Genomic DNA, 26196 nt, shown 5'->3' with positions numbered 1-26196 from the left:
ACTGGACCTCCCCGACAGCCGACCCTATGCCTGTGGCGCTCAAGCCACGCACACCATCAATCAACAGCATGCTGCCAAGGTAGCTTTACCCATCTGATTCAAATCTCTTCCAGCACCCTAGTACGTAGAGAGCCACACGGCCTGTCGTCATTGCATCGTTCTTTTATCGCTGTTGCGCCACATGTCCGATAAACGTCTGAGAGCGTTCCTGTGTGGACGCGCGCGTTCATTCCAGAGACCCCAGATGAATTCTGCAGTTGACTAAAATCAATTCAAAGCAACTTTACCTTGCAATTCTCTTTTGACAAGGTAATTTCTACATCAGCTCGAACTGGATGGATATCAATAGGGGTACAAACACACTCTCTTGTGGTATCAATTCTGGCCTCATCCACCCCACGACAGCAGCACGGGCAGACAAGACTTAGGTCAGCTTTTATGCCAAACATTTCCACGAAAGAATCAAACGCCTGCCCACGAAAACAAACCCGACCGTACGCCCGACCTAGAAAGCTTCAAGCGAGCTTCCGCGCCTTGATGGTCGCTTGTCTCGGGCGCTCCTCGGTCTCAATCTGCTTTTTCTGCCTCCACTGCCACTCCAAGAGCACCGGGAGGAAGTGCTGCAGATCGAAGTCGGGCCAGAGGCACTTGAGAAAGAAGATGTGAGTGTCCTGGTGACACTGCCATAGCATGAAGTCGCTGAGTCTCTCCACGCCACTAGTCCTAACGAAGATGTCCAACGGCGGGTTTCCGGCAGTGTACATGTGATTGTTCAGCGTCTCGGCTGTGATGGTCTCGGGATTTTTCAGATGGTGGCCGCCTGCAGAACCGGAACGATGGCTCGGCGGTGACGGTGAGTCGGGTGGAAGAGTAGTCGACGACGACGCACCATCATCGCCGTCTGATCGCGAAGAGGGAGCGGGCGATGTGTCACGGATGGTGGGGAGAGGTTCCCGACGGTCCAACTGCTTCGACATGATCTTTTGCGAGATGCGAGCAGCCGGGAATGGGGTGAACTTGGGGCCAGGGGGCATCATATACTCCTGCACGGTGGATCGCATGGCCGTCGTCATTTCCTCTCTGGCCGTGTACGGGAAGCAGATGTTCAGTACGTTGCTACATCAGTCAGCTTGGCTCGACCCAAAGACCGCATGCGCCTGACTTACCGCTTGTTGTACTTGGTCATATCGACCGCCCGGTCAACAACCTCGAGGACATCCTTGCGGATCAGGTCTCTCTGACCGAGGACGCGAACCGCCGCACCGTAGCGATCCAAGATGTCTCCGTGTTTTGTCAACTGCTCAAGCTTCACCTTGGCCAGCTGCATAAGCCCATCGACCTCGTATTGCGGGCGGTTGAAGTTTTCTATACTGAAAGCGTACACAGTCACGACCTTGACGCCGCATTTGTAGCAGATCTCGAGAACCTATGATTCTCTTGGTTAGCCAGCGCACCCAACAGAGAAGGCCGCGAGAATGCACACCCTTGCCAGAGCCTCGAATCCGTGGTGGTGGCCCTCTATCGTCTCCATCTTCTTGCCGCGAGCATAGCGCCTGTTGCCGTCCATCTCGAATGCGACATGTTGAGGGACTGGGCCCTGCTTGAGGGCGCCAATGAGGAGTTCGCGAAATTGGTTGATCGCCCACTCGGCCGGCGGGGAGCTGAAAAGCCACCTGGTGATGTGGTTGATGAATATTTCCGACATGCTGCTCTTGGTGTGGTTATGGCGAGACGTTTTACGCAAAGAGAGTTGAAAAAGGTGTCGAGCTGCAGGCTGAGGAAAAACGTGTACGAAGGGAAACTTATGGATTGGGAACAAAAAGCCGGAAATACTTCCAGAGGGATTACAAAAGAGAATAAGAAACAAGGCGTGCCACTCCGTGATGGCGCGTCAGCATCTGTTGGCAAGTTGGAAGAGTACCCGCTCTGATCTTAGCATTCGGGCCAGCAGAAGCTTGGGAGACTGGAGTAACGGCAGTAGCGGCCAGCGGCGGCGGCGTGTGCCCATAGCTCTGCGCCTCACAGAAACACGTCGTGACAGGGTTACGCAAGGGAAGCAAGGGTGAGATGTCGCCTAGCGAATGGGAATCTGGGGATCAGGTGGGTGGGAAAGCCACACTCAGCCCGCCAGCCTCGTCATTGTACGGTACAGTCTGAGTAGGTGGAGCTCCCGCGACCGAGTGTGATTGGTGTGATATCTGTGTGGCGTCGACGTAAGGCTTTGAGGCTGGGGCCATTCCCCAATGTCCACTTGGCAAGGAGCAGCGGTCCAGTCCAGTCGGCTTTTGGACGCACACCACTGGTTGGAGGGGGTGGTTGCACAAGCACAAGTAAGTGCATACATACAACAGAGCAGTACTCTGTTGCTTCAAGCTTCGAGTGGATTCGATTCCGACTACGCCGAAGAAACCACCTGGCATCACCGGTCACCCCGACCAAGCCTCGCTTTACCCAACTCCGCGCCGCCAGGCTTGCGCAAACCCATCAGGAAACGAACGGTTCATCCAAGTCCCCAGGCCTCCAAGCACAGATAGACTACTCGCAAAGGCCACACCCCGCATCAAGGGGCACCTCCCAATCGAGCCAAACGAGTGTTCCTCGACCCAAGGGACCGATCATCCTTCCTGCCCCTCCCTCCACCGATCAAGTGCCGTCACGGTACAGACAACGGGCACACCGAAACCTACCATGCGATAGCCCTCCAATCACGAAAAATGTCCTTCACGAATGCGCCGGTGACGCGCACTCTCGTTCTTGGCTTGGTGACAAGCTCCATCGCGGCCAGCCTGCTCGACGTCAAGCACTACTTTTACATTGTCGTCGATACCCATCTCTGGCGGTATCATCAAATATGGCGCCTTCTGGCGTATCAACTATGTTGCACCAACTCGAGCGAGGTGCTTTTCGCCTCAATGACACTCTACCACCTGAGGGTCATAGAACAGATATGGGGCTCGAGAAAATACGCGGTAAGTCGCCGTCAAGTCGGTGTACCGAGCTGAGCGATACTGACACCCTCGCAGTCATTCGTGGCTGTTTCCGCGCTATTCACAGCAGTCGTGCCTCCTGTTCTCTTGTCCCTCGTTCTGCGCCCGCTGACAGTTGGCATGTTTAACTACATGCCGGCTGGACCAACCCCGATTATCTTTGCGATACTGGCGCAGTATCATGCCGTGATCCCACACATTTACCGTTACCGCGTTGCGGCGTCGTCGGCACCACCTACAACCGACGAGTTTGTCGGACTGACATTCTCAGACAAGTCATACCGCTATGCTCTCGCGTTGCAGCTGGCCCTCTTTCAATGGCCGGGCTCGCTGCTTGGGGCCGCTATTGGCTGGGTTGTGGGGTACTCGTGGAGGAACGACTTGCTGCCAGGAGCAGTGACAAAATGGCGCCTTCCGGGATGGATGGTCGGCGTCAGAACACAAAGAAGACGGGGCGAGTTCGAAGGGCTTCGTCGGCGGCTGGAAGGGGAGGGCTCATCCGCCACCACATCTGGTGCGCAAGGCCAAGCTGACGGGGACGCTGGACGGAGGAGACCTACCGAACAGGGCAGGCGAGAGGACTGAGATCATACAAATGTCGCATATCGAGGATGTAGGCAATGATTCCTGTTCTATCAAGTCGTCAAGCAGGCATTTTGAAGTACATTTTGTATGCCAGTGGCCGTGAGGTATTCGTAGGATAGCGAACCTTCGAGAGTATATCTGCCTTCCGCGATGGCTGAATGGCATGGGCAATTGGACAATTGACGGATCCCTTCGGCATGCTCAATGTACCGAATTGTACAGAGGATCTGCCCAGATAACCACCCGATGAACCGTTCGCACATCTAAGTGGCCCTGGTCTCTGGAGATGCCGATGACCATTCTTGGGATGAAAAACTAATGAATTGCCCAAAAGAGGTTCGGGTAGTTGTCCCAAAACGGTCTAGCTCATCACGACCCTGGTCCACGATCCTGGCGACCAGGAGCTCGAAAATTACGGTGTATCCTTCCCAGATTACGAGACGGGCTGTTTTTATGCAGATCCCAAATGAGAGAGAGAGAGATAGCCTTCAAAATGCAGTGAGCAACTATAAGCTTCCGTCATACAGCATATGCATCATGACAAAAGTTGCATGACGCTCTTGATTCTTCTCGACTTGCGCGAATGGCTGGTTGTATGTGCCTACTGTGCCTCAAAAAGTTAGTCGGCAGGTTTCGAACTGAAAAACCACAATCCAGAGCCCGCTGACTCTCTTAACGCCATCAGCCACAGTGTGCTATGTAGCAAGGTAGGTACGTATCATTGAGTAGCGGAGCTGTCTGCCAATAGCGTGGCGGCAACAATGCAAGGAACTGGGCTTGTCAGGCAAGAGACGAACCCAATAAGCTTAGCGCAAGAGACCCCCCAAAAGTGAGAGCTGTGAAGCATTGCTAATTGCGAACGGCCTGCAAGGGGGCGGGGGGGGAATAGACGCTTGCGCATGTGTTGTGGTGGTGCCAAATGTGTCTGCCAGACTGCCAGACTGCCACCACCCGGTGCGACAGGTCACCCAACTCAGTTTTTGGGACGGCAAACTAACAGCCTCGCAACCAACCGCTTTTGCACACCCGCCGTTCCACCCTTGGCGAAAGCATGAGTCTATCTGCCTCGCTGGGGGGGATACACTCTTTTCCCTGAGGTATCCTCAACCTCCCCCCTCGTTTGCCCATCGCGAAGTCGTTGCTGCTGAACCCGTCCCGAAGACTTCCCGACTCGTCCGTCCGTCCGTCCCCCCCGTTTGTCTCCACGACGATAGCGACTTCGATCCCGCAACGGCGAAACCTCCCTTCCCCCCCCTTGCTTCCCGCTTTCCGCTTCCACACCAAAGAGGGCTTCGGCACAAATCCCACGCGCCAGCCACCAGTCACCCTTTGTCTTTTCCTGCGCAGTGCTGTGCGATCGCTCCAACATCCATCCCATTCGAAACGTGTGTACGAATAGCTGCATGCTTCCTACTGCCGCGGCGGCAGCAACCTAGCCTACCTACGATTCTACGAAACCCCTGTAATATAATGATTTGACGAGTATCCGCCCTTGTTACCGAACCGATCCAAGATCATGAACGGGTATTCCCCGGGGAGGCCCTCACCGCCCCGGGCCGCTGGCCCTGGAGGGAGGTCACTGGGAGGGGATGGCCTCAGGAGAGACATCATGGATACTCTGGAAAAGGCGCCACTACGTGTTGATCCAGTCAGTAGTCTCCGTCGGCCTAGTCGGTATCGCGTAGGTGTATCTAACAACCTGTAGACAAGCAGGACCTTGCCGCCGAGCTCCGCCCTGGTCGACCTCAAGGACCCGATTCAAGTCCATCTGCTGACAGAAACGGCGCTGACGGACAGCAAACAATACCAAATACTGTCTCAGGAAGAGGTGGATGGGCTCAAAAAACAGATACAGTCGTTGGCATTACGGGTTGAGCAAACACGAGCGAACCTGGCCATCCAGACCAAGTATCGAGATGCCGCCGTTTCCATGGCCAAGCTGTATTCGCAGCCCGAGGCCGCCAAGAGGAGGAGTTTGTTGGGCAGTAACCGCAACAGCATGGTGGAATCCTTGCGTGAGGCCGAGGTAGAGCGACGGGCGAGTGAGAAACTCGTCGAAGAGCTGACGAACGACCTACGGGCTCTCGAGCAGCGCTTCGTGGAATCGCAAAGGCGTTTGCTGGAGCACACAGCCGGCATCCTCCAGCTGACGCACAAGGCTTCCAAGAAGCCAGCGAATCAGTTTCCCGTGCAACTGATGAATGGAATTCCAGGAAGCCCAGAGAGTCTGTACACCTATTCGAACGGCCGAAATAGCTTGGAACCAGTAGGCGACGACTCCTTCGACGAGGGCGGTCTGTACCAGGACTTCAACGATGCACGCTTGTCTCGCGGACAACCGAAAGTCAACCCGCTCAACATCCCACCCAAGGCGCCAAGTCGAGAGCAGGGTACTCAGCTGCGAGACGAGAACGAAAAGCTGCAAGAAGATGCTCAGAAACTGAGGCAAGATGTTGAAAAGCTAAGGGAGGAAAACGCCAAATTGCGTGCGCAAGCCGACGCGTTAATCAGTCTGCGAGAGGAGAATGCCCAGCTCCAAGCGCAGACCGATGCCTTGAGCGGCGAGATCGATTCTCTCAAGAAAGAGAATGCACAACGATTACAGTCCGTCTCTGATACGGAGCAGAAACTAACGACATTCAACAACTCGCTGCGAGGCGTAATTGTAAATTTTAATCCTACAAAGAACGGGGGTTACCGTGAGCCTCCTTCAGCATCTGCGGATGGGCGAGCCGAGCCTGGCGCGACCCTAGGCAGCCAGGTCGAATACCTTGAGGCGAGCTTGTCGGCAGTGCGCCAGGAGCAAGAGCTTCTAGGACAGTCTTCTGGCCGTCTCCAAGAAGCGGAGGCCGCCGCAGCCCAAGCGTCAGTCGCCCTTTCGCAGGCTGAGAGCCGCGTCGAAGGCCTGAACCAGCAACTACGAGACATCCTCGTCGCAGTTGACCCAAGCTATCCTAAGGTTCCTGACTCCGGTCTTGACGACCAGTTCGACTGGCTTCAGCGTGCCCTCTCTGTTGTGGACGAGGAAATGAAGAAGATAGCCATCAAGTCGACTGTGAAGAAGCAAGATGACGAGCAGGTCGAGGCTGTGCTGATGGGCTTGTGGGATATCATCCAGACGGGCTTCGCAAGCATCCAAAAACAAAAGGCAGACCGTCGCCGTACGCGGCTGGAGCAGGGCGTGTCGGAGAACGACGACGACATGTCAGGCGATGAGGCTGTTGACACCTCGGAGCCATACTCGCTGTCCGCGTTCTCGACCAAGGTGCAGTGGCTCTACAGCCAGGCCACTAGTCTAAAGGAGCAGAAATCGGTCTTGAAGCGTCAGATCAAGCAGCAGCGCGAGCTGAACAACAAGTCAGACTCGCAGAAAGACGAGGAACTAAGGGCGAAGCAAGACCAGCTCGACCAGCTCCGAGCCGCGCAAATGCGGGCCGAGGAAGAGAAGATTCTCGAGTTGACGCTCAAACAGGACCAGCTGGACCAGCTTAGGTCGCTGCTCGAACGGTCCGAGGAAGAAGTGGCTGAGACCCAGGAGAAGCTCGTCAAGGCCCAAAGGGAGGCGGAGACGGCGTCGATCACGCGCATGGCCAACCAGTCCAGCGCTGCCAGGACGCAGGATGACATCAAGGAACGCGACGCCAAGATCGCATCTCTGGAAGCGAGCACCAGAGAGGCGCAAACGACGCTGGCGAGCCTCAACACAAATGTCCAAGAGATGAACGACAAGCTGAGCAAGGCCAATGAGGAAGTCGCGCTGCTGACGGCTAGGCTGGCGGGGGCGGAGAAGGCTGCAGTCGAGAAGCAGCAAGAGGCCACCGCCAAGGACAAGGAGGTCAAGGAGAAGGAGGAGGAACTGGACCGGTTTAACATGATGATTGTCGAGCTGAAGACGGAGCTGACCATCGCACAAGCCGAGCTGGACGGCGCGTACGGTTCCCGTAAGGAGAGGGCCAACCAGGCCGCGGCGGTTAAGAGCACCGTCGAGGTCACACAGCTCAAGGCTGAGGTGGACCGGCTCAAGGAGGAGCTTGGCTCGACGCTCAAGGAACTGGAGAATATCACGGCCGAGACGATCAACGCCGAACGGGAGAAGTTTGAGGTCGAGAGTAAGCTCGACGACGCGCTCGCCGTCAAGTCGAGTCTCGAGGGTGAGATCGGCTCGCTCCGGGACCAGCTGGACGCCGAGGTCAACAACTCACGGGCCAAGATGTCCAAGCTGCAGGAGGAGCTCGACAACGAGCGGCTAAAGGTGACTCCCGGCACCGGCGTCCGTGGTGCCGGGGCGTCGATGCTCAGCGAGCAGTTCCGCGCCACGATGAGAGAGGAGAGGAAGAAGTTTCAGGAGGATCTCAGGGTAAGTCAACGACACTTTGGCGTCTCGTGGTCTCGTGCCGGCATGGTGCTAACTAGCGTGTGCACAGGAGGAGCAAGGCAAGAGGAGAAGGCTCGAAGAGGAGCTGCAGAAGATCAGGAAGTCCCAGGGCCCTGGACGGAGTCCCCTGAGCCCGCGGTGAAGCTGGACACCGACGACGAACCCATACGCACAGTGATTCGACTACCCGCCCTCGACCTGCAGCACCTCACTTTCCCCCGCCGTCGTGCGGGACATCTGTGAATCGACCCAATCCTATATCATGTACTAGTACGGACACCACTGCGTTGCTTCGTTTCTTGGTTACCACCTTTTTTCTTCTTTTTTTGCATAGCGGGATTATAGAAAAGGGAGGTCGAGACATGTTTGTTTTCGTACAAAGCCTTTCTGGCTTGGACACCACTACTATTATTCGTATTACCACTACCGCCACCCAAATAGCATTTACCGGGTGTTGCCTCACCACCGTCGAGCCCATTTTTGTATTACATCAGGCCGTTTTTGTGGTTGTAGTCGTTCCTCTTGCTACTATTGGTTCCTTTTTTTTTTTTTTGATACCACAAGGGAGTATAAAGGGGAGGACAAGAAGGAGATAGATAGGTCGGTGGGAATCGAATCTTGTAATTGTACCTTTCGATGATGCCGCACGCTTTGTAAAGCTTGCCGAGCGATTTCTATCTCCGTCCGAGTCTTCATGCCCAGCCCAGGAGGCCGTCGATGGTGAGCATCGACGTTGAGTGAACCGGCAACCTGCCGCTGTCGGCGGATGACGTTGCCACCGGCTAGAAACCATAGGCAACCGGCGCGCGTTTGACGGTCGTCACGGTCATGAGTTTGAAGGTTAGGGGGGGGGGGGGGGCTTGGGGAAAGCCTGTTCCCTCTGGGGCTATGGGATGAAATTCGCGAGAACGAAGCGCAACGGCTTCATTTTGGTCGGGGTTCGGGGGGGGGTCAAGGGGACAACATTCTTGACAGAACGAGAGAGAGGGGGGGGGGGGGGGTTCCTCGAGTTGGTATCCATCCCCCACAGCGCGACGGGCTCCTCTGTGGACGTCTCGCCGCCGCATCGTATCCAGAGACGATGTCGGCATTTGATGGGTGGCATCGTGACCTGCCGCTGAAATGAAACCACCCCCCCTCTCAACAGAGAAATACCAGCCTTCGGCTCATCCGTGTTTCTTCTCATCAGACGGAAGGGTGACATCCAGAAGTCTTTCTTCTAAGATGAGGACAATTCAGACCAGAACCCAGCCCTGCCTGCTGGGTGACATCCAACGTGGGGAGAGCCCTTCCGTAGCTGGGCGACGGGCATGACTTGGTTCAGAATTGCTCATTTAGCCCTCGTGCTGGGGCCTTTTGACTTCTTGGCTCAAAGCGAAGCATAATCGTGGCGGCGAATTTGCCGTTCGAAGAAGCCCTGAACAGAAACCCGAGGCCGCAGACCGTTGTTGATCCTCGCATCAACACTTCCCCGCCCCTCATAGATGCTGAGAGCAAGCAAGCATTAGCTTACTGGAAGAGAAAACAGGGCGAGAGTTCAGCGCGGGTGGGATGACTGCTGAGATGGTCTCATGGGATCTGCGCGGTTCTCGACAAGGCCCAGATTGCGCCTATCTTGAAGGGTGTTCCATTTTCCGCGAACGAAATGGGAAGGGGAGGGGAGGGGTGCAAGGTTGGTAAAGGCAAAGAAACGGCCCAGTCGACAACCAAGCGACTTGGTCAACCAGACAAACACAAGGGCTAGGCCGGGTGTCTGACGTCCGACGCATGGTTTCCTTTGTCTCTTTGACTTCAACAAGCTAAATCAAGCCTTGACCGAGTGACGGTGTCTCTATCGAAAAGGAGCCTCTTGCAAACTGTTTTAATTTTATTCTTCCTCTTCAATGTGGTCTTTTTTTCCCCTCCAGTTTCCACGCCGCTTTGGTGTCGAACTTTGTGGAGAGAGGCAATGGTGTTGCCGATCTTCATTGTCCACTTGGGCGCTGGATTCCGCTTTATTTCCCAAACTACGTAGAGCGACGGGGGCCACTGGCCCAAACCGGACGCCTGACAATATTTGATTGGAGCCACGGCTTGAGTAGCGCAAACCAGGGGGGCCACGAGCACCGAAGGGCAGCAGGAGGCCTGCAAGCACCGCCCACTTGGGGGATTGAGAACTTGACTCTGTGTCTCTGCTCCCTGCGCTCTTGTTGGACTGTTGGACTTTCAGGGGTTACATGTAAAGTTGTACCCATAAGCCATCGGTAGGTGGTGGCAACCCAGTGCTGGACTCAGAGTGGCTGCTCCATGATGAGGGGCGGGCAAGTGGAATACACGTCCCGCAAAATAGTGGTAATGGTGGCAGTTGTCATGTAATCTGGTAGTACCAGGGGCGATAACAACAACAACTGCGACATCATGCATGAGTAGTGTTGTAGGCATGGTTTGGTCGTTTGGGCAGAGCGGCTGCGGCGCGGAATGCTTACCATTTGTGTTGTCGTCCGACGTCCGCACACACCACCACAGTGGGAGTTGCCGTCTCGTTAGTTCTAAATCCATGGGTTCAATCACCCCTAGTGAAACACGCATGTCAGCAAGCGAGCTATGCGGCTGAAGAAACGTGATCATGGCTTGTATCGACTCGCGAAGGCCTGGCTCCATGTAAATACCGACTATGTCTAGGTAAATATCTTGGTGGGATTTGTCGGAATCCAAGATCGGGCCAAGAAAAGAACCCTCTGTCGTGTCGCTTTGAGAGCGAGGGGGCGCTCATACTCATTGCTGGCGACGACCCTCAGCAGTGACACTACGGACGACGGATCCCGTATGGCTTCGAAGGGCGGAAAGAAAGAAGTGAAAAGAAGAAAAAGGGGGGGAAGAGCCTGATGCAGATGCCACTCGGCAACGAAAAGATGGAGACGACCGACCGACCCATGCACCATCATCATCACCACCACCACTGCCCACAATGGCGGAGTCGCCGATGCTGGCTGGCTCAAGAACGGCGTAAAGAAGTCTGAGAGGCTTCTTCGCCAGGGGGAGGTTGGGCCTCGTGGCCTTCTAGAAGACACGGAAAAGACGGGTAAAAGAGGAGGTGCCACAAGCTCGGCCCAGATACCGCAGTGATGTGATTTGAAACGGTTGATGCTGGAACGTTGGCGCGCTCGCAAGTGGGCAAGGCCCTACTTAGGCAAGACACTGGGGCAGGGCCGTCGAGAAGACGAGACCACGACCGGGCACGGAGGACAGGCGCGCTTCGGGAATGGCCCGGGTGGGCACACAAGCACGGTTCGGACATTGTCCCAGCAAAAGGGGGGGGGGGGGGGGGGGGGGCCTTCTCGTCGAGAGCGAGGGCAACAGAGTCAGCAACATGGATCTGTACGAATACTGTACGAGCTCTGTGTGGTGTGGGTGTGCTTGTGTACGTCCGACTCGTCACAGCTGTCTGCTTGGAGAGGGCTCAAACAGACTGAGTGGTTGCCGACGGATGCCCTGTGTCCTGCGTCTTCTGCTGGACCATGGACGCACGCAGCCATTCCTAAACGTGGTCCAACGACAGATCGGAGACGGTCAATCCCAAAGCATTGGGCAGCATCGGGCGGCTTGCGCATGGCCGAGTCGAGCTGCCATCAATCAGCTTGTGCCACAGCTTTGCTGCGTTGTTAGCCTCGCTGTTGACTCTCGATCCCATTCATCCCCATTTCCAATTCCCAAGTCCGGCATCGAGACGGGCCCAAAAGCAAGCGGACCAGACCGTTTCGGGTTGGGTTGAGTTGCGCTGCGTTGAGTCGTGGGCGAAAACATCGTCGGAGCCCATCGAAGAAAGAAAAGAAAAGAAAAAAGACTTTACCGCAACCTGTAGTGGCTGGCGGGTTGCAGCATTCATTGTGATGATGTCTCTCCGCTGCGCCGTCATGCCCCCCCGTTCAAGGACACCGAAGGCGACATACTTGCCGATCGTCTGAGGCGAAGAGGCCGCACAAAAAGCGTCCACAAGGCCACCGAATCCACAGTGGTCGGAGCTCGTTGTATGCTCTGGGAAGCGGACCGAGTCATGGACTTGCTCCGTCCCTCTTATATTGTCGCCAGAGCGCCGCTTAGACGATGCCATGCGGCGATGTCGTTTGAAAGCCTTTGGTGTGGACCGTTTGGGAAGACCTGAAGCAGGATGCGTCGGGCAAAAAGGTGGTGGTGGTGGTGGTTGTGCAAGGCCAGCAGCACGCATGGCTGTCGCACGAGACGTACTGCGACACGCTCGCAACTGGTTTGCGCTATGTGTTGCAAACGCTTAGCCTTTCGTGCTGTGCTGTTGTCGGCGAGCCAGGACGAGTTACCGGCAATGTATTGCAGATGGAGGAGTTTGCCCTCTCGTCCCATCATCAAAGAGCCTTGATGCATGCCAATATGATGGTGTTGGGTCTCCCCGGAAGGACCGACGAACAAGCCAATTGTGTTGCATTGCTGGCGTTGCTGGCACCGTGGGATCTGCCAAGCCTACTGCTCGACGGCTTTGTCGATTTGCTAGGTTGATTGATGGGAGGATACGTGCGTGATGGTAGCACTCTCACTCTCACGCTTCGAACAGGGTTGCTGTTGCCGGATAGTGCCTGAACCTACTTAGAGCGTCGTTCGATCCCGGCGATGCGGCGGAAGGTGGTAGGGTTAAGAGGCGGCATGGCAGGTAAACGACTATCTCTCTCACCATTCATGGTCCATGGACGCTTCCTTGTCCCGGCCGAAAAGAAATTGAGTCTGACTGAGTGGAGTGTGGCCTACGCGACTACATCGTGTCAATCAATCCCTGAAGCCGGTGCTGCGGTGCATTGCTTGGCGGGGGCGGATTTTCTTTCACCTTGTGGTGGTATCCTCGGCGCAACTAGAATCTAGAGTATGTATGTATTTAACACCTCGCATCGGTCGCAAGTGTGGCACCGGAGGACCAGAGAGGAACGGATGCCGACAAGTCGACGGATGACAAGCAGATGTTGGCCCGTTAAAACTGGCGGCTTGCTTTGGTGGTGTGAGCCGTGCAGCCTCATTCTCAGCAGCAGTCGTGCGAGGGTAGCCCTCGCAGGTAAGCTGCCGCGGTTCCCGGTCTACGGACCCCTGGCACGCTCCATCAACCACATGGCGAGGCGAGGCAGAAGGGATGGAGGGTTCGCCGTTGCCGAGGCGCTGGGATTGACGCGTAGCTTCGCACGCACACGGCCATTTTTCAGAAGGGGAGACAAAATATTGTCGAGTGTATACGTCAGAAATTGATTGACTCGTGCCGCAGCACTACGTGTGGGATGGGTGGTGGTTCTGGCAAGAGTCAACGAGAGGCAATTTTAGATGCAGAGCTGATTCCCCGGGAGGTCATGGTGGGCGTTTAGGAAAAGAAGAGATGATCCCAGCTCATCAGCGCCCCATTCATACATCCATTCTTGTGCATGTAACTTGGAAGCCCAGAAGCTTGCGACGGTTATCGACTTTCGTCATTGTCAACCTGGCGCTTCTCTAGTCGAATCTTCTTCCCCGCCGGCACCCGTTCGTCTTGTTCATCCCCCGATGCAGAGCTACGGTGGGGTCGTAGGAAAGAGAGAGCGTAACGAGGGGGGAGCAAGGGGGCGGGCGTGCACCATTCATTACTCGTGCATGGGGCATATCCGTACCGGCATGGTCATGAAGCGTGCAGGTCTGAGGATCGGGCGCTCGCCGGCGTCTCGAAACTTTTGGAAATTATTATATGCCGTGCGCCGCTGGCGTTTAGATCAAGTGACGGGTGCCCGGGGCGTGAAAGAGGCCAGTCGTACATGTTTCCAAGCACCGTCGGGGCCTAAGTCAAAGCAGAAGCAGAAGCGGCATCGGACGATCAGTGAGGCGTTGGCTTAGTCGTCGTCGGCCACTTTCCCACTGGCTCCGATATCTCGGCAGTTTGCACCCAAGAACGGGCTGATCAGCAGCCACACACCACACACCACACCACACCAACCCACGGTCGAGATGGAAGCCGAGAGAGAGGTCCGACCAGCGGCTTGGTGATCAATTTCTGTCCGCGATTCTTTGGCCTACTCCCGAAGATGAAAGAAGGACGGTGTAGAGCGGCGGCGGCGGCCTGTCACCATGTCATCGTAGGGAGCCAAGAACTCGGAAGCAGGTAATGAGAGTGCGAACAATGCAGGGCGGTGGTACGAAGACCGTGTCCGTCGTTTTTGCCCCAATTGCTGCGACCGATTGTCCTTGCCCTGACGAGCGTCACGACCGGTTCCGATCTTGCATCCATCGGCAGCGCTGGATGCAACATGACATGCTCGGTTTATGTGAGAAGTGATTAGATACATCTCGGACAGCGTCTCGTATGGGCGGCGAGGAAAGGTCGGGATGTACCGGTATGCATGCGATGCGTGAAGAGGAGGAGATGGCGAAAGGTCCGAGGCGAAGTGAGACGATTGATTACGAGGGGCGATCAGCAGGGTGATTTGTTGATGGCTGGGTTGGTCGCATCTGAAGTGGGAGAGTGGACGAGGACTGGTGGATCGTGGATCACGTCTACACGGATCCAATCTGAATGGGCGCGGGAAGGGGAACGGGCTCTCTCGGTTGCCTGCCTCCTTCCCTCTTTTAGATGTTGCCAACTTGCCTCATGGCGCTGGGGTTCCGCCTCGCGGGATGGTTGATGGCTCTTTTGCCTTCGAAGTCAGGGGGAGAGTCCTGCGGCCTGTCCTAGCCGTTCGTGTGATGCGTCGTATTAGTGTAGTGTGTTCCTTCCAAGTGAGGTAGCTGAGGTAAGGTAGAGGGGAGGGATGATAATGGGAAGAGAAGTGGAGTCAAACGGAGTCCGGGTTTCCGACATGGGCGAGCAACCCTTTGTGTCAGTGTATTTGGTGCAAGTAGCTGTAAATAGCAAAAGACGCGGGACGGGAGGTGCTGACAGAGGGCATTCCGTATTGGTCCTGGACCGTTCTAGCCACGCCGACGGCCCAGCGTGATTCAAGTCTTGTGGGGGGTTCACCGTACGGGGCTCTGCCAGCCGATCAAGTGGGTAAGTGCCTTCCTTCATCCTTCGAGGCGAGAGCAGGTGCAGCATGTGAGAGTGAGCGAAGGGAGCACGAGTCCCAGGGCCAGCTGAGGTGAAGAAAAGCACAGTGGATTGCTGCGTTACTGTCCGCCTACCTTGTTGCTCGCATATCCACTGGTATGCCATACCTAATGATCAGATATAGGTAGATAGGCTGATAGGTACCTTCGGTGGGAAGGCACGTGTGGAAGTGACGTTCACTCATCCGACGAAAACGCCTCATTGGATGCGCACGCCCTAAGGTGGCTGCCCGGCTCCGAAAATTGATTTGAAGACGTCCAAGGCCGGCCGCAGGGGCTCGCTTGAAAGTTGGGACAAGGTACTGGCAGGAGGTGGTGAATCCGTACGGGTATCTCGTTTGACGCAGATTTACTGCAGGGACGGGGGACGAGGAATGGCGAGGTCCAACAAAGGCCAGACTCTCATTCGGGCTGGTACATGTTGCGAGTCGCGCTTGTCTTGGACGCATCAACATGAACGTGATGGATGAAGCGTCATTGCTTCTGGAGGACTCGATAGGCTGGTGATAGACGTCTCATCTGTGCCCCGCCAACATTGAATTTTGCCCGGCCATAAGCCTTGGGGAAGGGAGGCAGAAGGGGTATTGGTTTTGTTTCTTCCAGGTAGTTCCCGTCCTCCCTGGTTGAATTCCGGCCCTGTTCATCCAAAATGGCAAACTCCGGTCTTCAGTCTCCAGCGTCCAGTCTCCAGCGTCCAAGCCGTGGCTATGTCACGGTGCTTGATCGGCCGTCGTATTGATATGAAGGTGGCGGCTTGCTTTTGTTGCAGGATGATGAGGAGGAGAAGGAGCAGCGTCAAGCCAGACTTCATCTCTTACTGGATCTAACTAATTCCCACTAGCGACAGCAGTAGGTAGAGCGCGGTCATGAGCAACTGCGGTGTCGCAAACTGCAAGAGACAACGAGCCCCTCACCTTGCCTTCCCTTCTCTCTCACCTTCGGTATCCATATCCAAAGGATGGGTAATTCAGGCAGGGTGTCAGGTGCGCGTAGCGAGTGCCCAGAACCCCAGCCTTCTCAGTTACTGGCACCCCTCCGACTGGCGACGCTCCAACGTGCCAATCCAAGACTCCAGGGACCTGGGAGCTTGCAAGGGATCCCCCCTGCCGCTCGCTCCCAGTCCCCCCAATGGCCAGGCACCAGGCGCCAGGCACCCCGCTCCTCTCACTCTCTCCCCGTGAACCGTAAAGATGGCTATTACCGACGGCGCGGATTGCTGGGTTGTCTCAACTGGCCCTTGCCGCTCCTCATTGCCTTTTTCCATCCTGGTCGTCCGTGTTATTTCTGAGTCTCCTTTCTTTTCTCGACCTTGTTATTCCTCCGATGCCTACTTCTGCCCCTTGTTCTGGGCGATCTGCTCCCCTTTGTTTTCCCCCTCCTCCGTTTGGGTTGGGAGTCGTGATGTTCCTCCTCTTGAGTGCTGACCGACCCCCTATCGCCATGAGAGACATTACCTGTCGCTCGGACACATTGCATCTTGTGGGTGGGTGGATGGATGGGTAGGAGGGATACAAGGACTGTACGGATAGTCTGTTTTGACAGAAAGGGGGCGCATTCTACTCATCTTGTCTCCTTGAGTTTCTGCCACCGTCCCTACTTGTCGATGGCACTATTCACCCGTACATGCACAACTCCCTCCTCTGCCTACCTACCTATGAAGCGGATGGCCGAAGCAAGCCCGGTGTGCGGACGGACGCACAAGCGGAAAGTGTTTTGACCTACCGTCGCTCGGCTTCTCACCGCGTTGCACTGTTTCTCGCAAGACACGCATCACGGCCGCCACGACAATGAAACACACGAGCGGGAGAGGGGAGCTCAACGTGACCTTGGCCTTGTCGACGAAGCGAGTTTCGCTCTTTTGTGGCCGCCGTCGTCGCCGCCGCCGCCTCCGCCGCTGCTGTTGCAGTTTGGAGGCGCCTGTTCGCTCCTGCTAATCCATCCATCCATCCCGAGCCATCCATACCGCAGCGACCACCGGAAATGGGGCATGTTACCGCTGGCCGGTAGTAATACGAATGTTGTTGACTCGCCGTCCGCGCCGCCTCTTGACAGCCTTTCTGCCGCACACGCCGGCGTATACGCCCGACGATTCATCTACCTTGCCTCTTCTCGCCTCCAGCTTCTAGTTGCTTCGTCTCGCTGCACAATTCCCTTCTTGTCATGTCAGTCAAAGGTCTAGCCCAAGGTAAGCCTCCTGAAATGATGCAGCCCCTGCGTCCTGTCTCCTTTGCCAACCGGAGGCGGAGCGCGCCCGCCAACGATTCGACCCGTCTCTGTTCTTTCAATCCTTCCCAGAGCTACTAGCCGCCTACTGCATAACTGCTCCTCGCCCTTGGGGTCCGGATAAGTTGGATCGGATACACTATCCCATGGGACAGGAAGAATCTGGTGTTTTGGAACATGTTGGTCGCTCCAACGACTCTCGACGGGCCTGGCCTGCCCGGCGCCACCCTTTCTTCCCCGTCAGCTATTCTGGGGAGAAGCGTTAAGGAACTCAGGGGAGGCAGGCAGGGAAGGGAGGTTGGCAGGCGTGTCCCGTAAGGTATACTCACATTTTGCGTTCCGTTCTTCGAGAACAACGACAGGCGCATGGGTCGCGGTTCTCTCGAGTGCCTCCAACCGGCAGGGACAGGCCCGAGTGGTGAACCAGGACCACGATTACTACTTAAGGAGACTGAAGTATGGATGCCAAACGAGTTGTTCATCCACCCCCCCCCCCCCCCCCCTCGAGCCAGGATGGCCTGTGTGCCAATCGCCCCCAGCGTGGCATGGCATGGCGTAGTATGGGGCATGGCAGCATGGCAGCATGGATAATCTTTTCGCCTCAGTGGCCCTGTCTGGTGGTGTCGCCGCCGTATTGGTGGGTTGGTACGAGTGGTAGCGAACTCCAAGTTCCCCTAATGGTGTACGGGATTGGCTATGTCAAATGGCAAATGGCAAATGGCAAGGCCTGCCACCACTGCCTCACCTTCGCCGTTCGCGATGCCACAGATGGCAAATGGCAAAGGAGCTTTTTGGGCCCCGATTCTTGTGTCGACACGCCCCCGGTGCCACTTTGCTAAAGACAACAACGCGTATGAGCGGATGGCAATTTTCGCATGCATCGTGTCTTGCTTGACAAGGAGTCACTGAGGAAGGAGGACGATGACTTGCCAAGGGCGGATGCCCGTTGTTCTGCTCTGATGCTGCCGCTCATGCCGCTGCTTGTCCAGCTAGGTATGCCGGCGCTCGAACCATGGGCGGTATTGTCAATGGCGGCAGCCATGGCTTGCCCCATGCTATAAGGGACGGGGGCACGTCTTCACAAAGGGACAACCCGAGGACGAGGCGCTAAAGTTGCCTAGAACGCCGTGGCGGGACGGAGTGATGGGGACTACGAGCATGAGGCGTTGACGAGGCGTGTCGTGCCTGGTAAAGGGTTTTTGGCAAGGTGGCAGACACCACGGACGAGATCCGGAAGGGATACGGTGTTGTGTGATGCGAGGGAAGGAGAAGAAGGGGAGGCCTGGCATGGTATGGCATGTTGATGGTTGTCGCATGGTATGTGTCGGCGAGATGTATCGGCGGCGTCCCATTCTCGCCTCATATCCAGCAGCAAGGTACGAAAGGGGTACCCCCTGCCTTGGACTCACGCACTAACGACACCACAACGACCATCATCAGCGTTCATCCTGCTGCTCCTCCTGCCACACCACCAATGTCTCTCAGCGAAATGGTGAGTGGCAGTCAGTCCCAAAGGGGGGACCGGGGGGGAAGGGGGCGCCGGTCGAGTGATTGGAATGCTCAGTGGGTGCTGACGCTAGGATATTAGGATATGAAGCTCGGAGTGTGTGCGAATTCCTGGATAGTGTGGGTGAAAGACGACGATACAGTGCCCACCTCTGGCACTCTGGCACTCATCCCATGGCACTGCTCGCCGAAGTGCATTGAAGAGTGTGCATTACCAGCAATTTCGCCCTCACCCAACCCATCCAAGCGCATATAAGTCCCCCCTAGTTCCTAGGCCCGGCACCGGGATACGTACTTTGCAGCCCTCCGTCACCGGTGGAGACCATGCAGACATTGTATCCATACCTTCCTAGGTTCCTTGCCTCACTTCACCCACACACTCAATCCCACATCTCAAGGGCCGAGGGAGGCAAAGGGGGGGAAGGCCGTCACAACAAATTTAGTGTGTGTCGACACCAGACACCAGACACCCGACACCCACTGTACATCGTACGCTACTTTGCAGTAGAGTAATGTAGGGTTGAGAGGGTCAGGCACTCGTCGGTCGGGTTGGGGCGAGCCAAGCCCATGTATCTCTCCACCCATCTGCCGACGACTAGCGACCTTGTTCCTTTTTTTCCTTTCCCTTTTTCTTTGGTTGTTTAAGACGCTACTCTGTACCTTTCCCATACTTGCATTGGACGGATGGGCCTACCTACATGGCAACCTGCGACCAGGTACGTACCTTGGTTGTTCTGTACAGAATACCTGGTATACCTCCAAACCTGGCAGGTAGTAGATGTACCTTCCTTACAGTACCTGCCACCTGTTGCCCTCCCCATACCATACCATCTTAATATTGTTGTTTAGCTTTAACACACGCTCCAGTCCTTCCTGGCGCTCACACGTACCATCTCTTTCTCTCTCACACACGCTTTCTCTCTCACTGTCTCCTTTTTTATTTTATCTTATTTTATTTTTCCCTCTCTACTACCATCCCTTCCCCGGCCTGCATACTGCACTGACCTGACCAGACCTGATCTTAACCCGGGCTGGGGCCTGACCTGACCGTACCACTCCGTACACCATTGACCGACCGACCGTATTTGTCTCCGCCTCTCCCACGTCCCCTACTTACTAGAGGCTCCTTCCCTTCCTCTCTTCCTTCCTTCTCCGTTTGCAATTTCCTTCCCAATTTGTAATTAACAGACGGATATCTTCTCTGGGCTTTTGCTGTGCACTCCTTCTCTCCCAGTCTCCTGGTCTCTCATTATCACTGGATAGCCCACACACCCCTGAGCAATCTCCGTCGTTGCTTTCCTCCTTTAAACAACAACCACAACCTGCCTCCTTCGCCCTCCAATAGACTTTTACCCTTTTCACCTTCTCGCCGGCTTCCTCTCCCTCTCCCACTCCCACTGCATCACTCCTTTCCTCTTCCTACCGCTCACTCGACCAACGAAGACGGACGCCCATCACCGCATAAGACGCATACCGTATCACCGCCTACTCTTGACCGCATCCTCGGGCTCGCGGTTCCCGTCTGTTTCAACCAACGAGATTCCAGTCTTGTGTTGGGTCGCTCGTTGTTTGCTTCCCAGCTGTGCCTCTGCAGCAAGCACGCTCCCACTACACATCCCGGGATCTTTCTATGGTCCAGCCGCTCCTTGCTGCGCTTTTCGACCGCCCGACGACTGCTTGTGCAAACATCCCTCGGCCGCACTGAGAACGGTGACGCTTGTCCTCGACCACTTGCATTCACCTGCTGCGTTCCGCGCCACCCCAAGTCAACCTTTCCTTTCTGTAAGTCGCCATAAGCCTACTTGGGCTTACCCATCCCCGGACCGCCGCAGACTCGTAGTCTCCGCCCCCCATCCCTTCAACACACTCCGCGTCCATCACACAGGAATTCGGAAGCCAGCACCTGCATACGCCCGCCCGTGTGTTGCTCACGAGACCCTCATCGTCTCACGAAATCGCCGAAGCCTGTTTGCCGCTTGCCGGCTAGATATACTCTTGCTAACTTGCTCTCTCGGAGAACACTAGCCACGCCTACACCACTCTTTTCTGACTTCACAGGCCTTACATTTTGTCTCAACGCCGATCTCGAGTGTGTAACCTTTGGATTCGAACCCAGTTTCGGACAATATCAAGATCCTTCTAGAGCGACTCGTAGAATTCGACGACCCGGGAGGCATTCGAGCAGGAATCTTCACCTACCCAAACCAATAACTTGAATTTGATCACGATGGCGGGCGAACAGGGTGCTGGTGGCGGCATAGAGAGCAACCGTCGGCATTTATCGACATCAACCCGGGCCAGCGCCGACAACGAACCCATCCAGGAGACCGAGCCCCAGACAGGCAAGCAGACGCAGCAAGAGGAGACAAAGACTCAGTTCCAGCAATCGTCACAAGACTCCCCCAGAGGCTTCAACCCGCCTTCCAACACGTCAACACCGCCCACAGCGCCCATGATGGCGAGGGCGTCATCCAACAGCTCGACTATTTCTACCCCGAGCGCCCCATCAGACAGCTACTTTGGAACTGTGCCTGAGGTCAAGGCACCTGCTCCCCGGATCTCTCGCCCCATCGAGCCTCCAGTGACCAAGGTGACCTTGAGCGAGCTCGACGTGTGTAAAATAATGCACAACCCCAAGTTACGCCACGATATCAACTTTGACCCCGAACTGCACTTCCGGCCTAATCTGGATGGCGACAAGGGCAAGCGGAAACAACACAAGGCCGATCTGTTCTGGAACACTTTGCAGGAGCAGCTCGCTCAGTTTGTGAGGGAACCGGCGGTTTTCGTCGCTGCACACAGTCAGGAGGACGATTGGTGTCTTCCTTCCCTGTTGAAGGCGGTTAAAGAAATCATACAGACTCTCGTGCCCCAAAGGGACAGAGTCTACCTGGACGAGGGACTCAACGTCGACTTGCTGATGCAGCAGTTCTACAGAGGCATTGCCGACTTGGAGAAGCTAGCCCTGTGGCTTTCTAAGGTGCTCAAGTCACATTGCGCTCCGATGCGCGACGAGTGGGTGGACCAGATGTACTCCCAGCTGAGCAACGGCAACAGGACCAACAACGTGGACGAGCTCGTCAAGGGCATGAAGAGCTTGCTTAGTGTGTTGGAGGCCATGAAGCTCGACGTTGCGAACCACCAGATTCGCTGTCTACGGCCCATCCTCATCGAGGGAACCATTCCCTTCGAGCGGAAGTTCTTTGAGAAGAAGATCCACGGCAACAAGCTGGACATCACCCAGGCCAATGCTTGGTATAGGGATGCTGAGCAGCGATATGCCGGTTCTGTGTCGCCGGTTGCCGCCCACTCTTTCGGCGACATGTCGGTCTTCTTCGAGGCCATCTCCCGTTTGATCCTGCCGTCGGTCTCGGAAAAGGCACTGCCCAACACATTCATCTTTGATGAGGAGAGGTTCATCAAACTCCGCGCCGACATGCAAGACGCCATCAATCTTGAAGTCTGCATGCGCATGTACGACGACCTGGAGAGAGTTGGTCGGTTCAATGCTCCGCTCTTCGCCAGTTCCTTTCCTCAGTTCGACGATGAACCCCGCAGCCGTCCTATATCCATGACACCCGATTTCAACTTCAACACGCCCCCTTCTCGCCCCTCGAGTCTGGCCTTTAGCTCCGGCGACTCTGCCACCTCATCTCCGCGGTCATCGCTTATTTTCCCTCCCCAGCAGGGTTCTGATCCCATGGAGTCCCTGACCAAGGCCCGAGATCTCTACAGCTCCCTCGTCGCGCTCCTCCACACCTCACCGCCGCCGCGCAGGCACGAGTCCCGCTGGGGATCCATCGCCCCTTCGATGGCGCTTCAGATCTTTCGCTTCACCAACGCCCCAGCCGATATGCTGTCGGTCTTCGAATCCAAGCTTGCCTCCCACGTATGCGACATCAACAGCCCTCTATTCCAGGAGGTCGAGCAGCACTTCCACCACAGGCTTCTCATGGAACTCCAGAAGCGAGTCCGAGAGTACCGTGGTTTGACCGGAGTTGGTCTCTTCACTGTCGCTACCGGCGGCCGCGCTCACGGCTCCGGCCGGTCATGGAGTGGCAGCCCGGATCGTGAGAGCTCTGTTCCAGACAACAACCGGGAGTCCCGCGACGACGGCGGGATCGAAGACATGGCGACCCGCTTGGCCCATCTTGGCATCCTCCACTGGAGAGTATTTGCCGGCCTTGCGTACACTGAGGACGAACAGGCCGACACTCTGATGGAAATGAACCAGTTCTAAGGCGTGCAACAGTCGGTTTCAAGACACCAGTTTTCAATCAGGGCGATGCTGGCAGCAAGACCAGCAAACCTGGTACGCCCAAGCAAGGAGGGCTTCTCTATTATCTCTGGCCGAACAACAAATACCCCTTTTTACAGTATTTTAATCTTGCATTTCTCGGCTTTTTTTTCCGCAAGACTCTTTTAGGTTATGGGGGGTGGTAGCTCATGGAACTTTAGACGGTGTTTGGGAAATCAAAGCATGAGGCTCGCGCTTTTCACCGCGTTGACTAGTTGGGTAGGCGTTGCATGGAGAGGCGGTCACATCCAGATACATAGCGCACGCTTAGTTGTTTTCCTCTTTTCTCTTTTTTGCATTGCAGAGACAGAAAATAAGAGTCCGATTGCCAATCACTTCTTGTCTTCCTGTTCGACTTGAAATATGCGTGACTCCAATCGGAGTTGGTTGCTTGCATTGTTACCTACAGCAGCCAGGCAAGCTTGCAATCTCGCCTGGTTTGTCCTGCCTACTGATCTTCCAACCGTCATTCCAATTGACCAAGCACATCACGCCGTTGTCGTACGAGGTAGGAGCAAGGCACAATCCCACATGAACGAGCCAACCGGCGACTTTCGACACCTTGTCACTCTCCTGCATCAGTATCACGGAGGGGTACGTCTGTTGCATGGAGGATTACATTCCACAGATTTGTGCGACTTGTTTTATTTTCTTATTTTGAAAGCGGTGACCAAGCGAGAACGACGCTGGTGTTAGTACTGGGTACTATTTTCGCTGCATGGGTTCTGCTGTGTCCCAAAGTATGAATAGCTAACTACGCGCAACCAGGAGAGCAGCTCCAGATGACCATCCAGCACCTACGGCATGTCCATGCGGAGTCGAGGCAGGGGAAAGGTGCCATGAGGGAATGATCAGTAGTTACCCTGCTGATACCTTGTTTTGTCTACGAATTGAAAGGTGGGCAGAACTGCGCAAAATAGCTTGGTCTTGATATTGCGACGGGGGCTGGGCTAGCTTCCATGTCTTGGGCTCTGGTGAGACTAAAGGCCTACCAGGCTATTTGATCTCTCTGCATTTGTTTTTCTTCTTCCTTTTTGCTTTTGCATGTGCAGGTCAAGAAGGATGAGAAGACCTACGGGGCTATGTTTCAAATCAGGTTAATATTATCACAACTAGATCATAGAGGAAGGTTGGCCAAGACTCTTCCGAACGTTGTGTTTCCCACCTTCACTCTGTTACATGCTGTTTATCAGGGATGTCTTGCATTCATGGTACTTCGGTGACGGGCTCATTCTTGGTTCAAGTTGCTTCCAATGGATGACTAAGTGTGATCAATAGACCTAATAGTGCATGATGTCGCCGACAAGCTGTCAGATTTACAGATCTTAACCATAGATAGCTTTGGTATGCAGGCATAATCCTGAACTGCGAGTTCTAGACCAGTAACACCAAGATCACGTGCCTACCTCGATCGCATATCTCCTGGGGTACATGAGAGAGAAGAGTTGGCAGTGAATCCAGGAGCATACTGATACACAGTCCCAAGAACGGTCAGCCGTGAAGGAAGTGATGTTTTTCCAAGTTCAAAGTAGTTCACTATACGATTGTGGGAGGCCATCCGGCATTCAAGCCCCGCGCCCATCCTCCCTGTCGTGTGTGCTAGTTGCTTGACGAGGGTGTCAAGTTCCCGGCTCCACAACGGTCATTATAGACGTTGTAACGTAATCTGAGACAGCCTACCTAATATTTAACAAGGCCAGTGTGTTGAGCTAGGCGAGTTCAAAGCTGGCTTTTAGGGATGGTAATAATGCAATAAGCTATTCGGCCCGCGACGGGAATGGTCTTCGTATACGTGACGGCCATCGCAGTTGGAGGCTCTCGATCTCGATCTTAACGAGGCTATAATGTCACCTGTAAGGGATGCCCTCCATGTGACATTACTGGTGCCATGATAGATATTGATTTGTGGTGTGTGAGATTGCATTCTTGGCACTCAGTGTATATGCTGCCGTTGCATTCTAGGGCATAGCAAACCAGACGGCCGTCAAGAGGTTACCGATGAATCTACATTAATGGGATGTAGAACGTCTTAAGCAGGCTGTATCGGAGACCGTACAAAGGAGTTTGCTGTCGAAACCATCGATACTACTAGCGAGAAGAACAGAATAAGAAGCAGCAAACATGCGACTTCGGTAGAATGCCTCACGAAATGATGAGGTCTGTTGGATCTTCGTACTGCGTACATCTGGATGGGACTCAAAGAGACGCGTGTCCACAGAAATGCAATGAATGCCAACATCAATCCGAGCTATTCCCAAGCTTGAGCGTCATAGTCACGCATGCATGGCATCATGGCAGCAGAGTTTACGCTGCGTGGTCTGGTCATTTGGACCTCCCAACCAAAATTCGTCAACGATACAGTCTCAGAACAGACCGGTAGAGCGCCGGTCGCGCGATGACGTGAAGTTGTTGTATTGTTTTTGAAGCCGTCTTCCTCGTACAAGGTGTCCCTTCTTACTCTTGAGTTTTGTGATGCGGGCAGCCTCGGCCCGGATATGTATTCTTCTTTGCGCCTTGCGCTGCTACCATTTGACAAAGCAATATTCGTTTCCCTGACCAACTCCGAACCGTGTAATAAGTAACCGACATTCCCCGAAGCGGGATCGCGCGCAATCGTACAAACTACAAACTCAGTTGACGAGCATGGAAGCCTGTAGTGCTCTGTTAGCGGTGCGTCCGTGAGGACAGACGGGGGAAGACTTGCCGCCATAACGACGCAGCATAAGCTGATGTACGGACTTAACCGCTCGCCCACCCTTGCAAATTTCCAGAAGATGCCGATGAAGCTGTCGCACAGTTAGCGATCGTGTGCCTTCATTCCGGCACGCTGGGAACAGGTTTCTTTACCCGTCCTTATTCCGGTCCATGATGGCGGGTATGAGCTGGTGGACGTATGCGCACGTGCAGACGAGGAGGAGGATGACGAGGAGGAGCGACTGAAAGTTGAAAAGAGCGGTCTACGCATTACGTTAGCACTGCTTTCCTTTTCGCGGAGCTGTCGCGGAGCTCGACATACCATGGTTGCGATTGATGTCCCTCTCGGCGGGGAACTGGCGACTCGGACGGGGATCAGGTGTAAATGGACAAGCTAGGTAGCTTAAAGGTCGCGATACAGTAGGCCCAGGGGTTCGGTTTACTTCAGCCTCTCGGCAGTGGACAAGGTG

At 55.2% G+C, this 26196-nt stretch overlaps 6 protein-coding genes across 6 annotated transcripts; 3 read left to right on the top strand and 3 right to left on the bottom strand.

Moving 5' to 3' along the window:
• Window positions 1-242: 242 nt before the first annotated feature.
• CDEST_06593 (Putative decaprenyl diphosphate synthase, di-trans-poly-cis-decaprenylcistransferase) lies at window positions 243-1956 on the bottom strand. Its single transcript, XM_062922752.1, has 3 exons — window positions 1484-1956; window positions 1167-1426; window positions 243-1116 (listed from the first exon to the last, which is right to left on the bottom strand). Exons 1-3 carry the CDS (start codon window positions 1703-1705, stop codon window positions 516-518), a joined length of 1083 nt encoding a protein of 360 aa, XP_062778803.1. The 5' UTR covers window positions 1706-1956; the 3' UTR covers window positions 243-515.
• A 397-nt stretch (window positions 1957-2353) lies between these two features.
• On the top strand, window positions 2354-3876 carry CDEST_06592 (Putative Rhomboid-like superfamily protein). Its single transcript, XM_062922751.1, has 2 exons — window positions 2354-2969; window positions 3024-3876. Exons 1-2 carry the CDS (start codon window positions 2715-2717, stop codon window positions 3570-3572), a joined length of 804 nt encoding a protein of 267 aa, XP_062778802.1. The 5' UTR covers window positions 2354-2714; the 3' UTR covers window positions 3573-3876.
• Window positions 3877-4611: 735 nt separating this feature from the next.
• Window positions 4612-8484, top strand: CDEST_06591 (Putative up-regulated during septation protein). The gene is made up of 3 exons (XM_062922750.1): window positions 4612-5220; window positions 5278-7929; window positions 7997-8484. Exons 1-3 carry the CDS (start codon window positions 5089-5091, stop codon window positions 8087-8089), a joined length of 2877 nt encoding a protein of 958 aa, XP_062778801.1. The 5' UTR covers window positions 4612-5088; the 3' UTR covers window positions 8090-8484.
• A 1365-nt stretch (window positions 8485-9849) lies between these two features.
• Window positions 9850-12922, bottom strand: CDEST_06590 (uncharacterized protein). The gene has a single exon (XM_062922749.1). The coding sequence runs from the start codon at window positions 12149-12151 to the stop codon at window positions 11618-11620; it is 534 nt and encodes a 177-aa protein (XP_062778800.1). The 5' UTR covers window positions 12152-12922; the 3' UTR covers window positions 9850-11617.
• Window positions 12923-19772: 6850 nt separating this feature from the next.
• Window positions 19773-23363, top strand: CDEST_06589 (Putative T-complex 11 protein). The gene is made up of 2 exons (XM_062922748.1): window positions 19773-20517; window positions 20753-23363. The coding sequence occupies exon 2, from the start codon at window positions 20963-20965 to the stop codon at window positions 22973-22975; it is 2013 nt and encodes a 670-aa protein (XP_062778799.1). The 5' UTR covers window positions 19773-20517; window positions 20753-20962; the 3' UTR covers window positions 22976-23363.
• A 2058-nt stretch (window positions 23364-25421) lies between these two features.
• On the bottom strand, window positions 25422-26174 carry CDEST_06588 (Putative protein kish). Its single transcript, XM_062922747.1, has 4 exons — window positions 26049-26174; window positions 25880-25989; window positions 25737-25818; window positions 25422-25683 (listed from the first exon to the last, which is right to left on the bottom strand). The coding sequence occupies exons 1-4, from the start codon at window positions 26049-26051 to the stop codon at window positions 25663-25665; spliced, it is 216 nt and encodes a 71-aa protein (XP_062778798.1). The 5' UTR covers window positions 26052-26174; the 3' UTR covers window positions 25422-25662.
• Between the last annotated feature and the right edge of the window lie 22 nt (window positions 26175-26196).

This window comes from Colletotrichum destructivum, chromosome 4, assembly GCF_034447905.1.
Source record: "Colletotrichum destructivum chromosome 4, complete sequence".
NCBI lineage: Eukaryota > Fungi > Ascomycota > Sordariomycetes > Glomerellales > Glomerellaceae > Colletotrichum > Colletotrichum destructivum.
This window is presented reverse-complemented; position numbering and strand designations above follow the sequence as displayed.

What these genes read in the sequence shown, in the direction of transcription:
- CDEST_06590 (XM_062922749.1), bottom strand. Translation starts at nt 12,151, where the DNA reads ATGCGTGCTGCTGGCCTTGCACAACCACCACCACCACCACCTTTTTGC.
- CDEST_06588 (XM_062922747.1), bottom strand. An exon ending in ATGGACCGGAATAAGGACGG is followed by an intron (nt 25,819 to 25,879) that starts GTAAAGAAACCT and finishes ACTGTGCGACAG; the next exon opens with CTTCATCGGCATCTTCTGGA. An exon ending in TATGCTGCGTCGTTATGGCG is followed by an intron (nt 25,684 to 25,736) that starts GCAAGTCTTCCC and finishes AGAGCACTACAG; the next exon opens with GCTTCCATGCTCGTCAACTG.
- CDEST_06592 (XM_062922751.1), top strand. Translation starts at nt 2,715, where the DNA reads ATGTCCTTCACGAATGCGCCGGTGACGCGCACTCTCGTTCTTGGCTTG. An exon ending in GGGGCTCGAGAAAATACGCG is followed by an intron (nt 2,970 to 3,023) that starts GTAAGTCGCCGT and finishes ACACCCTCGCAG; the next exon opens with TCATTCGTGGCTGTTTCCGC.
- CDEST_06591 (XM_062922750.1), top strand. Translation starts at nt 5,089, where the DNA reads ATGAACGGGTATTCCCCGGGGAGGCCCTCACCGCCCCGGGCCGCTGGC. An exon ending in CGCCACTACGTGTTGATCCA is followed by an intron (nt 5,221 to 5,277) that starts GTCAGTAGTCTC and finishes AACAACCTGTAG; the next exon opens with ACAAGCAGGACCTTGCCGCC. An exon ending in AGTTTCAGGAGGATCTCAGG is followed by an intron (nt 7,930 to 7,996) that starts GTAAGTCAACGA and finishes GCGTGTGCACAG; the next exon opens with GAGGAGCAAGGCAAGAGGAG.
- CDEST_06593 (XM_062922752.1), bottom strand. Translation starts at nt 1,705, where the DNA reads ATGTCGGAAATATTCATCAACCACATCACCAGGTGGCTTTTCAGCTCC. An exon ending in GATTCGAGGCTCTGGCAAGG is followed by an intron (nt 1,427 to 1,483) that starts GTGTGCATTCTC and finishes AGAGAATCATAG; the next exon opens with GTTCTCGAGATCTGCTACAA. An exon ending in ATGACCAAGTACAACAAGCG is followed by an intron (nt 1,117 to 1,166) that starts GTAAGTCAGGCG and finishes TGACTGATGTAG; the next exon opens with CAACGTACTGAACATCTGCT.
- CDEST_06589 (XM_062922748.1), top strand. Translation starts at nt 20,963, where the DNA reads ATGGCGGGCGAACAGGGTGCTGGTGGCGGCATAGAGAGCAACCGTCGG.